Genomic DNA, 14921 nt, shown 5'->3' on the forward strand with positions numbered 1-14921 from the left:
CTCTATTCAATGTATCGTAAAATTTACTTCAAAACACGCTCGAAAGCAAAAAAAAAAAAAAAAAGGCAGAATATTAATTAATGCAAAATCTCCTCCTCTCTCCCTCTACTGGTGGATAGACATGCGTCGAACCTGCTCAGTAGGGGTGCCCTGGGCAGCCATTTCAGCCAACTTCTTTGTCATGCTATTAAGTAAATGTTAGCAGCTATTCATCAAATCTAATCTCAAGTTGGGGTATTGGAAAACTTACAAATCAAAGAAAGCAAACTGGCTGGGCTGGCTACCAAACTCGTAGACGAATCGGCTGGCCAGGTAGCTGCCAAAGATGGCACGCAGGTAGTTCTCCGGCACGCGGGAGATGATCGTCTCCAGACCAATCTTCTCCAGCAGAAGCTTGGGGAGGGCGTTCTTCAAAACACCCTTGCGGATGTTATCGTTCTCCCACAGGTCAGAGTGCTGCAGCTTCTCGTCGAGGTCGGTAATGGCCACTGACAGCTTGTCAGACAGAACAGATCGGGGAATGCCAGTCTCCTCGTGCTCGCGCCAGATGGCCTCGAACTCGAGTCGGGCATTCTCCTGGATCTTGGTCTGGACCTCTCGGACGTAGTCGTTGTAGAACTGAGGTGCCTGTCCGGTCTTGGCATCGACGCACATGTGCTCGATGAAGCCGTCAGTGTCAAAGGACAGAGAGGCCAGGACTTCCAGAGACGATGAAGTGACACCTCCCTTGTTGGCAGAGGCATCCTTGTAGAGAATGCAGCCGGCAGCCTCCAGGCGCAGCTTAGCGTCCTGGGTAATGAACAGGTTGGCACCCTCGACAATGTAGGGGATGATGCTCTTGCCGTCCTTGATGAGGCGGTTGACAGAGATGAGGTCGATGGACTCGGGTCGGCCACCGCAGGGTACAAAGCTGTCCGTCATATCGGTCTCGCGCAGGTGGTATGTGTTGCGGAAAGATGTGCCGTTGTTGACGACCTCTCCGCTGGGCAAGGTGACGTTGTTCTCGTCGCAGAGAACGCGGTATCCGTCCTTGGACAGCTTGGACATGTCGTACTCGATAATCATGGCACGCTTCTTGGCCAGGCGAATGAGCTCGTCTTTGTCCAGGCCGTTGGGGTCCGCCAGCACACCAGAGCCGTCGACGACAGCAGTGTACTTTTCGTTGCTGAGAAGGATTTCGTTGCTGCCCAAATCGCCGTCGGGACCACCGGTCTGCATCTTCCGGACCTGAGAGGGGTCCAGGTCGAGCTTGCGGTAGATGCCCTTGACGTACTCGCGCACAGACAGGGTGGTCATGCCATACTTGTCGTGGGGGATACCACCCAGCTTGGGGGACTTGCCGGTGAAGAAAGACTTCCACCAAGGAGCACCACGAGCCTTGGCGTGCTCAGTGGCCCAGTTGACCAGGTCGGCGGTGTTCTCGTCAGGACCCATGAACAGGATTTCCTCCTTTCCGTACAGATCAACAATGGGATTCTTGATTCCAGGGGTCTCTGCGGGCAGGAGGAGATCGAGGATACTATCAATGTATTTCTCAAACGCCTCGGTGGCCTTGTCCTGCTGCTTGGGGTCCAGGAGAATGACACCCTTGGATCCACCCTCGGGAATATCCTTGTTCTTGCGCTGCTGAGTGCTGGCAAGGCCATAGTTCTCGTCAAAGAGGTTACGAGCGTTGATGCCATAGGCCTCCTTGCTGCGGGACTTGACGATACGGATACCACCACGAGAAATGTCTCGGAAACGAAGGTGGAAGCCACGAGACTCGGCACCAATGACCAAGAACATACCATACAGGGGCTTGGGGTACTCGGCCTCTGGCAGGAAAGAGGGGTCCAAGCGGAAGCTGAGGGCGACCTTGGTGGGGGTGAAGTAGTTGGTCTTGAGGATGGCGTTGTTGAACACACGGAAGGCGGTCATGACCATCTCGTCGTGCTCGTTGGCGACCGTCTTGGAGATTCTGTCTCGGAGCTTGTCATCAGACATGACCTCGACGGCGGGAGTGGCCAGAACAGCGCCGTTCTCCTGCTGCAGAGGTGCGGGGAAGTGCACGTTGGCAAAGGCAGCATAGAGCAGGCGGATCAGCTCGGGGTAAGTCTGGATGATCTCGACAATGTAGTCGGGGGTGAAGGTCTCGGTACGAAGACGTCGCTTGAGCTTGGACAGCAGAGCCGCGTGAGCGTTCTGCTTGGAGTCCAGAATTTCGGAGAGAGAAGCGTACTCGGGGCCGAGACGGTTCAAGAAATGCTGGACAAACACCCAAGCGCTGTGGGCGTAGACGGACTCCTGCAGACTCAGCTCACCAGTGGCAAAGAGGTGGTGGAACTTGTTTTGGGGCAAGCAGTAGAGCAGAGAGATTTCCTTTGTGATCTGGTGGATGGAAGCATCGATCGAGGGGAAGTAGCCCTCCAGGTTGGCGGCGGGGCGGAGGTAGACGGACATGACGGTGATGCCGTTGGAGAACTGCTCGACATACTTTCGCGAGGAGGTGACGCCGTAGTAGTGGTACAGGTCACTGAGAGTTGAGAAGATGCCGCGGGCAGTGCGGCTGCGGAAAGCAACAACCAGACGCCTCTCGGCGGAGCCCTCAATGTCAAAGACCTCAATGACGGGGCCAGCTCGGGTGACGGCAAGCTCGATGATCTCTTGGTAGATCTGCTTGGTGTTGGCGGTGGCCTTTTGCCAGAAACCAACGTCGGAGATGACCTCGATTCTGGTCTCCTTGGGGTCGGTAGACTCGGGGCTCTGCTTGAAGTGGCACTGGTAGACAAAGTAGCAGCGCAGAGTGGCCTTTGAGCTCGGGCTGGCGCCAATAGCAGCAGGCGATCGGAAGGTCTCGACACGGTACTTGCTCCTGCCCTGGTGATCCAAATACTTGGACTCGAGACGAGACTCGTACCTAGGGCCGCCGACGTGGGCCTTGCCAGGCTCGCTCGTGTCGATGTAGATGGCGTGGTCATGGGCCTCCATGTCCAGACGGATCTCCTCCTGCTTGTCCTCTCTTGAGTGGGCAGCCACCTTGGCGGCGTAGAGAGAGGTGATCTGGTTGGCAATGACATCGGGGGTCTCGATGTGGAAGTAGACATCGTCGATGCCCAGCTTCTCGTAGAACCACTCAATCTGCTCGTCGATCAAGGCATCGGGGAGCCAGCCGCCCTGCTGGATGATGGCCTTGACGGACTTGATCTGCTCCGTCTTGCCCTCAAACTGGGGGGCGACGTAGCCGACTGTGGCAGAGCGCAGAACTCGGTGTCCATTCCTCAAGCTGTGAGGAACCTGGGGAACACTGACGTGAGTGGGCTGGGGTGAAGGACCACGACTTGAATCTGACTCAGAAGTCTGAATCTGAGCCAAAGCCTTGGGCCTGGGGGGAATTGCGGAAGACATTGTGGATGGTAGGTCTAAGGGATCCGTGTATTCAGGGAAGCTGTCCAGAGGAGAAAAATTAGTTTGGAGTGCCAAAGCCATTGCGAAGTTGATTTGAGTAGCAAGAAGTTGAAAACAGGAAAAAGTATTAAAAAAGAATGATTATACAAAGGTCGGGAAAGAGAAAAGGTGGTATGAAGACAGGAAGAACAAGAGAACGCTGGTTTGCAAGCAAAGTCGCTGCAAAGACGTATATCATATATATACTTCAATGCCACGATATCCCAAGCTAGAATGTTAAAGATAAGGATTTTTTTGCTTTGCATTGACAGCCAACCCGGCGCATGAATCAAATGACATACACGATCCAGGCAAGGGTAGCTATCAAGCTCCGGGTGAGACACGCCAGATACGCAAGGAGAGATCAGATGGCAACGCCACACTCGTGGTGTTGGGACGCGAGATATCGCAGTTGCCAGGGGCAAGGAATGCGGGTGCTCGCCCAAGCTTGGCTGGCAAAAAGCTATGGTCGATGTAAAACACGATTCGTGCTCACCGCCGCAGGCCACAGCTCGTGGATTGTCACGAAGCCGCCACCCCCTTGGGCGTTTTTCTGCAACTGATCTACTGCCATGTTGATTCGACGGGAACGGCGGAGAGCGACGAGAGGCACAGGAAAGGAAGAAAAAGCCACTAACAGCCCAATCGGAAGGCTCGCTATCACCACGTACCTAAAATGAAGACGGGGTAAAAATAAATGGTAAGAATAACAGCAATCGCAGCGGATCTCGTGTCAATCCTGAAGTAATCGCAAAAAGACCAGTCAGCAAACCGCTGTTTTCGGGGGAAAAGGAGAGATGATCTTGTCAGATCCATCAATCAGACGTACCAGATAACGCTATTCAGAACAAGCAGTGAAAGAAGCTAACAACTGAGGCTGTGGCGGGGCAGGGGGCTTCAGCTGATAGTGCTCCTGCAGTCTGGCTGGCGACAGAAGGAAAAGATAAGAAGACCCAAGATCGGTGAGACGGGCTTCGTATTTATGAGGTCGGTGCGTGACGAGAGATAAGAGGAAGAACTTCTGCAGCGAGAAGTTTCTATTTTAGGCGCTGTGTCTAGAAGCACCAGAATTGCCCTATGTTAGCTACTCTGTTGCTGCTTGCAGCCGGGTTTCTCTTTTTTTTTTCCAAAGCGGATCAGAAGGAGCTGACAGCTTCGGCAGTGCCGAGGTGCCGCTGGTCGAGATCATTGGATCGCCTGGGACCCTTTTTGCTGGGCTGTGCTTGTTGGAGCTGGACTCACCGGATTGGGACGTGTTTATTGATATTTTGTCCTTTTTATAAGCCCCTGAGGATGTTGTTGGGGAAGAGGGATGCTGGTAGTAAAGATGCAGACAAGGGAGAAAGAGTATGTCAAGGTGAGTGATAGTTGACGGCTCAGAGGAATTGGGGAGCCAATTGGGATAATTCAAGAACAACAAGTGAAGCTGGAGCTCCTCATCAGCAGCAAAACGCACCCGGCAGCGCTGGCTTTAAGTACTCTGGCGATTCTGGCTCCGACGAGCTCGTCGACGCTTCGTGACTCTTGCCATCGTCACGGTACGCCACGGTACAATGGCACTGGTGACCTCGTTGCCCCTCCACAGTGGGCCTGCCAGGCCCAGAACTGGAGCCCCCCTGCGCTGGCCGAGTGCCGCTAGAGCGCCGTGGCACTGTACGCTCGGTACAGCGAGTACAATGTGTCCCTCCGGCACGCCTGGCCCGCAGAGTCCGCTTAAGCTGCTTCTCGAATCTTTTTTTTCCTTCTCAGTAGCCCGGCACAGTGCCAGCCGGTGATCCGGGCCGGTCGAGTTCGCTTTCTGCGTCGCCCTATGACCTGCTTCAGGGCCTCCCCAGCGCCTGTGTTTTAGGGGGCCTGGCCGCTAGCAGCACATCACGTTGGCCGCTCTGCTGGGCTTCTCGCCTTGCCTCCGGCTAGACCGTTGGGCACGCGGTCAGATGACTGTCGCTCTCATCTCCAAGCGGCTGGGGGGCCAGATTCCCTTTTTTCCAATAGATGTGTAATACAGACCGAGTACGAGCGAGTCCAGACGAAAGGGGGAATGAGAATGAGAAAGCCGTGCACGGTATGCCATATGTCGCATCGATACTGTGCTGCACGCTCTACCTGCGGCCTCGCGCGTTGTACATGCAAGTACCAACTGACCGGCCCCAAGCAGGGCCCAATGAGGGTAGAGAAACGCTTAAAGGACCCCAAACGGAGCAGCGTGCAAGTTGCGAACATTTCATGCTTGATGGCGAGATGACCTCACGCCGTCGCTTTGCAGCTCTGCAGCTGCTCTCCAGGCACTGTAGGCGGTGCGCTGTAGGTAAGTATTACCAAATAGCAACTGGCGGCTAGGCCCCAAGGGGCAGTATCGCTGGTCCGGGCGTCCGGTACCTGACCGTTCAGCAATCAGGAACCAGCGCCGGGGGCTGCAGGGCAGGCGCAGGCGCTGCAATGCGGCACCTGGACACTAATTCCGCCAATCCTCCGGGCCGGTAACACCCACAGGAGGCCGAGGGTACCTTTGCAGCGGCGCTGTTGATGCGCAAATGGGAAAGTACCATAATTGCGACGACCGAGTACCGCTGGTACGTATCTCTCTGCTCTGGCAGCCGGCTATTCGAGGCTCTGCGCTAAACAGCCCAGTTTTTTGGATTTGCTTCGTCGTGTCTTCGCAGAGCTTCTCCAGACGTCTTCTGAGCTTCCCCTCTCTCCACACGAGGGATCGAGACGCGGGCTAAGCCTCAAGTGGTGGCTCCCCGGCTTGGCCAAAGCAGAGTCTGTCTGTCTGGTGATGACTCGCAGGATAGACACGGCCATAGGCAGGCCAGCAGCCAACCAGCAGTATTCGTCTGGAACAGGTACAGGTACAACGAACCGACAGACAGAAACACCAAGGCATCCCTTGTCTCAGGCTGACAGTCTGTCTCGCGCATGATGCAGCTCCAACTTCCTCTCGGGTCCCAGCAATTGCAAATGTGATACCATGCTGACGTGCGACTCCTGCCATTTGCAACATTGTAGCCTGCCTCAATGTCTATTCTGACCTGCCGCTTATCCGATTCGTGAGAGGGCACGCAAGACCACTTGGGCCACTCTGCGCACATCAACATCGGCTTCAATGTCTTATTCGAAGGCCAATGTTACTGTCCGCATGTAGGTACCTGCATGCGGTATACAGACGTACAAGACAAGCACACAAGGACAAGTAAACGCCATTACAAAGCTTCTACCATCGACTTCCCACAAGAGTCAGTCGTATAAGACGGCTACCCAAGATGATGCACAACCCAGCGCCTCAGAGCCCCAGGAAAAAAATCCCAGGCTCGTCAATATCGTTGTCCGTTTCGAAAATGCCATCGTGACAATGCAAGGTTGGCTAAGACAGCATCTAGACCTGCCCGTAAGGAGCTGTTTGTCATAGGTAGTCAGCCAATTTCGCCTCCAGAAGGGAAAGAAAAAACGAAAAAGACCACCTGACAAGCGCCTCCACAACGCGCAGGGCCTAGTCTACTTTCTTCTTTTTCTTCCCTTTTTTTTTTCTCCGAATGCTACGGTACATGGACTACATTGACTGCATAGTCACGATGCAGGTGGCCATCCTGCATACCGCTTTTTTCAATTATCCAACCCTTGTACTTGCTAAACACCTTCAAAAGGCATTGTTTTCTGATACCTGAACCAGGTAGATCTGAGGTATGAGCCTCTCATTGTCGAATTTTTCCCAACAAAAAGGGCATAAATGCGCTATGCAGGCAGGGGCTCGTATATACCTTACACTTTACATGCAAGTTGCGATCCGGCTACGGGTCCATCCCCGGTGTATTCCAGCTAAGCTTCCCGCCGCAGACCCAGCGGCCAGCCGCGGGGATGCTCTCCTTTGCCTTGTCCATGAAATACTATTGCCTGGGCGGAAGCGGGTAGCGGGCCAATGGCCCTGTCTAGCTGGCCACGAGGCACCTCACGATGGTCCAATCTGCGGCGGCGTCGAGATTGCGTGGCGGCCCCTATGGCCGTGCTGCCACGAGAGAAAATTTTTCAGCCCCCTGAATTCATTCAGTCAGCGACAACACATTAATCGAAGGAGCTGGCACAAGTACCTGTACCGGTACGTGTACATACGTGCTGTTTGCGGATGCATTGGCTCAAAGGAAACTTGACAATTGCCCACTTGCAGCAGCAAATACGGTGATGTGATGGAGTCTAGTGCTTGATTAGACAGCGCCAGCAGCCAAACACAATGCAAGCTGGACGCCTCTCCCCAGCATATTCGGCACGGCCTGGAGAACGAGGCTCCACACCCGGTCTTTGTCTCCGCCTCATCGGGCTCGCAACCCCACAAAGAGCCAAGAGACAAGCCGATGGCCCCAGACCCGGCACCACCGAGCCACGACTGTCTCTGCTTTTGGGTTTCCATTACCCCCAGATTTTCCCATCACGGGTTTCCATTACCCCCAGTTTACCTGATGAGCTGCTATGGGCGAAGGCTAACGCGAGCTAACTGTGTGCGTTTGCTGACTTGAGGTGATTTTGCCTGCAGGAACATGCCCGTTTTGTGTCTTGGGACCTGGTAATGGCGTAAATTCGCGAGGTCGACCGGGTGGCTGCCTCGCATCTACTTCTCAAGGTACCGATCTTGAGCGCTTTGCAAAAATTTTCCTATGCTTATTAGACAACTACGTATAGCTACTGCAGTTTGCCTATCAAGGTACCTGGGTAGTTACCTGGGTAGTTACCTACGAGCATATACACGCTTGTATGGAGCATCTGATAAATTAACAACCCAAGTGCTTGAAGCAAGATTTGTCCAGCACAGTGCGGGCGAATCGATCGTCTCAGGATGGAAAATATTCGGCCGAAACGCAGCTTCAATGATCTATTAGCAAATTGATTCATGCATCATCTTCCGGGGCTGCTTCATCTACCCTCGCTTCGTCTCCCTTGCACGGCCTCGCTTCCCCAGGAAATCACGAAAAGAGAAAACCAAGCTAGATGGGCGGGAGCGGCAAGTCTTGAGCGATAAATTCAAGAGGGTAGCAGCAAGAACTGGAGTAGTCCCGGCTAGAGAAATCTGGGGGAAGCCGTCCGCGCAAATCAGTCTACCTTAGACTATCGACTGCCCAGACCGGGACCTCAGCCGCTATTCAATTTTTTCTTCGCTTTGGCGTTCAGGCGGAGAAAAACGCTGTGGCCACTTGTTAGTAAATCGTGGGTCCTGCTGGGCAACAAACTCCCATGTCGTCTCTTTTTTTACCTATACCCCGCTTATTTTATTCTTTTCTTTTCTATTTCTTTTTCTTCAAATCTTTTTCTTTCCGTTGCCCTGCCAGACAGACACCCCCTTAGTCAGGGGGGCCTAAAGAGACCCATATAGGCGCCGGCACTGTACCATCACGAGGACCGCAAAAATTAAAAAAAGAAAAAATTGCTTCAGGATGTTTGTGTTAGAGGGAGGTACCTAAGTATCTTTTTGATGCGTACTGGGATGTTCATCCTATGATTTATCTAAATTATTTTAATTTTTAGCTTCTTTCTTCATTTATTTTCGTTACTATTATTTTGACGAGTCACGATAGTGGTACCTCAAGTACACGCATGGTTTTCAATGGCTCGTTTTTTTACTCTCCTTTCTCACTCCCGTCTTACGTACAAAACTACAGTGCCTCAATTGCGTGCTTTGCACGCCACCGCCGGCAATTTCTCATTGGTCTTTCACTTTTTCTCTTTTTCGTTCTCCTTCTTTATATGTTCCATTCGTCAATTTGGGCTTCCCGTTGGCTTCCTTCCGTTTCCGAGTAGTTGGCGTTCGTGTAGATCATTTTTTTTCTCGCTGGCCGGATTATGGCTACTTTAGGGATGGCTGTACGAATTCGTTTCGGGTGAAGATCTCTTGAAAGTACATTATACTCTAATTGTGATACAATGATTCAGGTCGCCATACTGTAGAATTGGAATCACGAAGTAATCAATTTGCAATCAGTATACTATAACAAAAAAGCCACTGATACTTGTTGCTGTGATCTTCTGTGGCGCTGAACCGACCCCCTGATCTTTTCTTACTCACCTCGCACCGCCACTATAACGGAGTCAACAGGAGAAGGAAAAGCTGGGGATCTGTCTCGGTAGCTCGTACCGAGAGGGCTTCTCGCCGTGTCATGTGGTCTCTCTCTTCTTCGCCCTGGCGGCTTTGCCCGACCCCGGGTTTTCGGCCGCAGACTTATTGGTGCTACTCCATCTTGGCGGTCACGATGTTTGTGCTTTGCGGATTTGGGGCTGGATCGGTAGTGTCTTTCATAGTTCCGGCTTCCGGAGCATCTAGCGCTGAGACATGACTCTTTTTTGGTCACGATATTCTGGAGAGAATTTGGTATTTCCCCTCGTTCCGATGTAGATTAAGGGAGTGAGTACGAAAAGATGCTTGTTTTACATGTCTTACATGTCGCTTACAATTCCGGTGCATTCTTCTTCCTTTTTCCCCAGAAAGCTGTTTGCGGCTCCGGCTTCCGAATCCGAGACCCAAGCCCGGCCTCGTCTGTTTCCACCCCCCGGCATCTTTTCCCCCCTTATTAGAGTTGTTGGCGGGAATAAGAGAAGACCAAAAGGGTGAGCAAGGTCGATCGATCACAAGACGACTTTTAATAGGAAAGACTTCGTCGGTGACCGGGGCGGTGTAAGGGCAAAGTGCTTGATCTTGGGGGAATTTGTTTGAGAAAAGAAGGATCGGATATGATCCTGGATATTTTTTAGGTAACGTGTAGGAATTCATGATTTCTGGGGGCTACGGTGAAGATCAAAGGGATGGGGATGGCCTCGTGTATTGATGCGGTGGATCTTGGTGTGTTGTGCTGCGTGTTCGAGTAGAGCATCGTGACTGGACGTTTCGAATGGCATTTTGCTGCAGCAATAGGATTTTAAGGGGTATGCAACCGAAGCGCATATGAGAATGCAAAAAGGAGACCATGTAGTATTGGAGAAGTTGATATGAAGTCAACACGTGCGCATTGATTGAGCAACTACAGGTGCTAGGAGAAAACTGTGATGTACGCGCCTGTTCTTGCTTGGCAGGGAGTTTTCAATGCACATATCCGAGTGAAAGAGTGGTGAGGTTGAATTGCAGATGACATGTAACATGGAAGTCAACCCGTGCGGGACTATGCGACGATCAGAGACCATGAGTCTCGGGGCAACTGACTGATCAGCGCAAAAAAAACCTGTTCTTCCTCTGTCATCACGACAGGAGAAATGACGGAGAATTAATTCCGCCTGTTGGAAAAGCACTATACAACGGAATTCGCATTATGTTATGAAAAGGTCTTTTCTTCTCATTTTCACACGCATATGACCATGTATAAAAGGACATGTTGCCTATACAGTAAGGTATATCTGCAAAAAAATGCAGCTATTTAGGGTAGGTGTCTTCATCTATTTTTACATTCCGAGATAGGGTCGGGAGGCCGCCATGTGTTACAATTCGTAGCGGCGGCATTTGACGGGAGGAACAGCTTAGTAGCTGTGAATGGCATCTACGTGACAACTACAAACTTTGCGTCTAATTTTTCTTTTCTAAATTCTGCAATTTGATTATTTATTTCGCCTCCGTTTCGATATATTATGGCATACAGTGTACCACTGGGGGCCGATTTTAGTTTGGCAGATGATGTGCTGCGGCTGAGAAGTTTTAAAAAAGAAGTTAGTCTCCATCATATTTAGAACACGAACTTTTTTCCCTGAGCTAGAGAGCCGCGAATATGCGATCCGAGCGAAGGATTTACTTTCGACAAAAATCTTAAGGATGACAAAACATTCTTCTCCTTTTTCTGTCTTGCCGCTGTTGCACAAGAAAATGACAGTGGCACATGTACGTATTTTCTCATTTAATGTTCGAACCTGGCGGTCAATGACATCATCGACGAGCCTCACTTCGGCTTTGGAGGAACGAATTCAGATGGCAGCGGGAAAACCCTGTGGCCACTTACTGCAATGAATTTTTCTTGGTGCATATTTCTTAGCTCATCCGCTGCTGGAGCCCGTGTAAGTCGGCACCTGAAAATTGTGTGACGCTCCTTGCAATGGCGTCTTTGCAGTAGTATCTGGGCATGTTAAACCTTTTAGACCTTTATATTTTCACTTCATTCTATGATGAGAATGCTACGGGCTTCCCCAAAAGGACTTGCACAGAGACGTTCCAGCACATCTCATCAATTTGCTTTCTAGAGATATGCTGCTGTGTCAGAGCTGTAGACAGGCACGTGACCGTTGCGATATCTTCGGCTAAACCGCCAGAAAGGCGACCCGTAAATCGGTCTCGGCGAGCGTCGAGGCCAAAAAATTTGAACCACTGTAGATTTGTGACTGCAGCCATTGAGCGACTAAATCGCATCTCGTCCTCGCAAAGAATCCTCTGAACAGAGATTCACCTTTTCGCACCCTCTCCTTCTTCTCCGGTTCTCAACTCCGAAAACAACTTCTTAGAAATCTTATCTTGGGAATCGCATTTTTGGAGTTCTGTGTCCCTCCCCCGCAAACGGAAAGCTTTCTGTTATCGCCACTTTTGATATCGGGTCTTCATCCATTCGATTTGCGCAAATTGAATTCTTTGCCTACCGCAGCAGCGCATACGCTTAATTCATATACAATCCGCCAAAATGGTTACTCTCACAGAAGTCGAGGACGAGCACTTCCAACACGCCCACCTGGGCGCCGAGGTGGAGGATGACGACTTCACTGATACCGGTATGCTTTTGTGCCCAGCCACCATCGTCCGCACGCGCATCCAGTTCTAACAGAAAGCCTTCTCTTCCTAGAATCCGAAATCTCCAACGAGTCCGACTTTGACCCCTCAGAAGAAACTCTCACCGAACGTCTATACGCTCTCCGCGACATCATCCCCCCCACCACCCGAGGCTGGGTCTCTAGCCGCGTCAACGCCGTCACCAGCGCCGCCTGGAGCGTCCTGTCCTTTGGCGGCAAGGGCGCCTGGGTCATCACCACCTCTGCGCTGTTCCTCGGTGTTCCCTTTGCGCTGTCCTTTGCCGAGGACCAGCAGCTGACTGCCATGGAGCAGGAGTACAACATGCGACAGACTGGCAGCGAGCTGCTTACCGCGGGAACAGAGGGAAGCACAGCGGACCAGATCGGAGCTGCTCTGGGCCCTGAGCAGACCAAGGCTGCTCTGTGAAGAGGGTGATGCGGGACGAAATAAACTTGAAAAAACAGGATGTAACAAAAAATAAGAGGGAATGAGATTTGGGGCGCTCATGGTGCAAACGTAGGCGCTTGGAACTGGAATACAAGGATTGGTTCTAATGTAATGACTGGCTTACAATACCAAATGATGGAGGAGCAAGATGGGACGATATATGTGGTTAAAGGGAGGTCCTACAAAGAGCATTGTGGTCTCCCTCTCCATTCGTGTACAATACCTTTAAGCAAGGGAAAAGAATGTTTCTTGCCTGCTTTTGGACTGCTTATCATTAGCTGGGATATCCCTTTTTTGCTATTACAGCTTGGGATGCAGGAAGAGAAGGGCAAGGGAAGCTTGTACGATTGACGGCCATCTCATCTCTGGAACGTGGTAGCATTTACACGTATATGTATATTTGATTCTTGGCCGTTGGGCTAGAACTATTGATGAAAAATGTTTATGTGCTCCTTGTAGTAGATTTATGCGTGATTATGGTTTGCGCCGTTAACCTGTCAAAGGCGTGGCAGCCATACAAGATTAACATTTGCATGTGCTCCAACTGCGGGGCAGTATCGTGACACCTCAACACTCTGACAGCTTCCACCTTTTTCTCTCTTTTTTGCGCAAAAGACCTATAGCGAAATCAAAACTCAACTAGAATAAAGAGCTTGAACATGGAATTTATAGCTCTGCCAAAGATTGAGGTTTGCTTGTGCCCCTTGTCTCCGCAATTCGATCTCTACACATGATGAATCCCATCTAACCCAAGCTTCTAGCTTCACGCCCATCTCACGGGCAGCATCTCCCGCCAGACCCTCCACGAAATCTGGCTCACCAAGAAAGCTTCTGGACACACTGACCTGGAAGATCCATTAGCTGTCATACCAGAGGGCAAACACGACTACAATCTCGTAACGTATGTGAAGCAAAACGCATATACACAGCAATCTCCCCATGTATCGTCGTATATCCACATATCAAACATCTTCTCACAGTCATGGCATAAAAAAGCTTCTTCCCTCTCTTCAGCAAATACATCTACGCCCTCCTCACCGATGAATTCTCCATCCGCCACGCCACCACCGCCGTCCTCCAGTCCTTCCTCCAAGACGGCGTCGTCTACCTCGAACTGCGCACCACGCCTCGTCCAACGCCGCTCCTCTCCGCGGCGCAATACGTCGACATTTTACTCTCGACAATATCTGAATTCGAGGAGCGGAATCCGCAGCTTCACACGAGGCTTATTCTTTCGGTGGATAGGCGGCATGATTTGGAAATGGCGGCTTCTGTGCTTGAACTTGCTGTTGATACGTCCAAAGAAGGCGTCTATGCTAGAAGGCATGCAATGATAGTAGGTCTGGATTTATGCGGAGATCCCTCTGCGCGTCCCTCGGGGGAAATATCACTCTTTACACCGATATTCGAAAGGGCCCGCGCTGCTGGTCTCGGCATAACATTACACTTTGCAGAAATCCAAGCGAGTGCCTCCAAGGCAGAGCTTGAGACGCTACTATCGTGGAGACCCCAGCGATTAGGCCACGTCATCTGGGAAGATGAAGAGACGAAAAAGGAGATTGAGAAACGGAAAGATGAGCTGTGCCTTGAGCTATGCCTGAGCTGTAATGTCCACGCGGGCATGGTGGAGGGCGGGTTCGAGGGCCATCATTTCGGGGGGTGGAGGGGCGTTGAGGGCGTAAAGGTGTCACTCGGGGTGAGTTCTTTCTTCCCTCTTTCGAATAACCAAGTCATACAGTTGGAGAAATGCTCACCGTTTTATAGACAGACGACGTGGGCATCTTTGGCAGCCCCCTGTCCAACGAGCACCGCCTTGCCGCGCAACACTTCCACCTCGATAACCGGCAGATCTGTGCCTTGGCCAGAGAAGGCATCGACTTCATCTTCGGAGGTGAGGAGGAAAAGGAGAGGCTACGACGAATCATGTGGGATGAGCAATCATCAACCATGACGGCAAGCGCTCATCGAATAATAGAGTAGACATAAAATAATGATGAGCGTTGTTCCTTCTGTTATAACTTGTGCTTCGATTGCTCTCATCAGTAACAGCACCATCACGTAATTCCAGTAACGCTACTTTTACATCAGGCTATATATATATACCTAGGTAAGCTAGAATAAGAAACCAGCTACAACAAGCATGAGGAGTAGAGAATCACAATTCAAAACTTCCTATCCACTTTAGTTTTTTTGTTTTCCACCTCCATTTAATTCCATCCTCCTTCCCCTTGTGTCCGCCATAGCCACGGCCGATTCAACTATTTTGCAACTTTGTAGCGGATATTTATATATTAAACGCCAGAAGAAGAGAAGA

General features: G+C 51.2%; 4 protein-coding genes across 4 annotated transcripts; 3 read left to right on the top strand and 1 right to left on the bottom strand.

Moving 5' to 3' along the window:
• Positions 1 to 105: 105 nt before the first annotated feature.
• Positions 106 to 3465, bottom strand: TGAM01_v205876 (NAD-specific glutamate dehydrogenase; the record flags this gene model as incomplete). Its single annotated transcript, XM_018803030.2, has 2 exons — positions 106 to 184; positions 251 to 3465. The coding sequence occupies 2 exons, from the start codon at positions 3463 to 3465 to the stop codon at positions 106 to 108; spliced, it is 3294 nt and encodes a 1097-aa protein (XP_018663796.2).
• A 4193-nt stretch (positions 3466 to 7658) lies between these two features.
• Positions 7659 to 7931, top strand: TGAM01_v205877 (hypothetical protein; the record flags this gene model as incomplete). The annotated part of the gene is made up of 1 exon (XM_024549743.1): positions 7659 to 7931. A coding segment is annotated over one exon (273 nt), but the record flags the coding sequence as incomplete, so codon positions are not given.
• A 4122-nt stretch (positions 7932 to 12053) lies between these two features.
• Positions 12054 to 12586, top strand: TGAM01_v205878 (mitochondrial import receptor subunit tom-22; the record flags this gene model as incomplete). Its single annotated transcript, XM_018803029.1, has 2 exons — positions 12054 to 12141; positions 12213 to 12586. 2 exons carry the CDS (start codon positions 12054 to 12056, stop codon positions 12584 to 12586), a joined length of 462 nt encoding a protein of 153 aa, XP_018663795.1.
• Positions 12587 to 13266: 680 nt separating this feature from the next.
• On the top strand, positions 13267 to 14587 carry TGAM01_v205879 (adenosine deaminase; the record flags this gene model as incomplete). The annotated part of the gene is made up of 4 exons (XM_024549744.1): positions 13267 to 13296; positions 13369 to 13508; positions 13604 to 14303; positions 14372 to 14587. 4 exons carry the CDS (start codon positions 13267 to 13269, stop codon positions 14585 to 14587), a joined length of 1086 nt encoding a protein of 361 aa, XP_024405503.1.
• Positions 14588 to 14921: the final 334 nt, after the last annotated feature.

This window comes from Trichoderma gamsii, assembly GCF_001481775.2.
Source record: "Trichoderma gamsii strain T6085 chromosome Unknown Scaffold_19.2, whole genome shotgun sequence".
In the NCBI taxonomy this organism is placed as follows: Eukaryota; Fungi; Ascomycota; class Sordariomycetes; order Hypocreales; family Hypocreaceae; genus Trichoderma; species Trichoderma gamsii.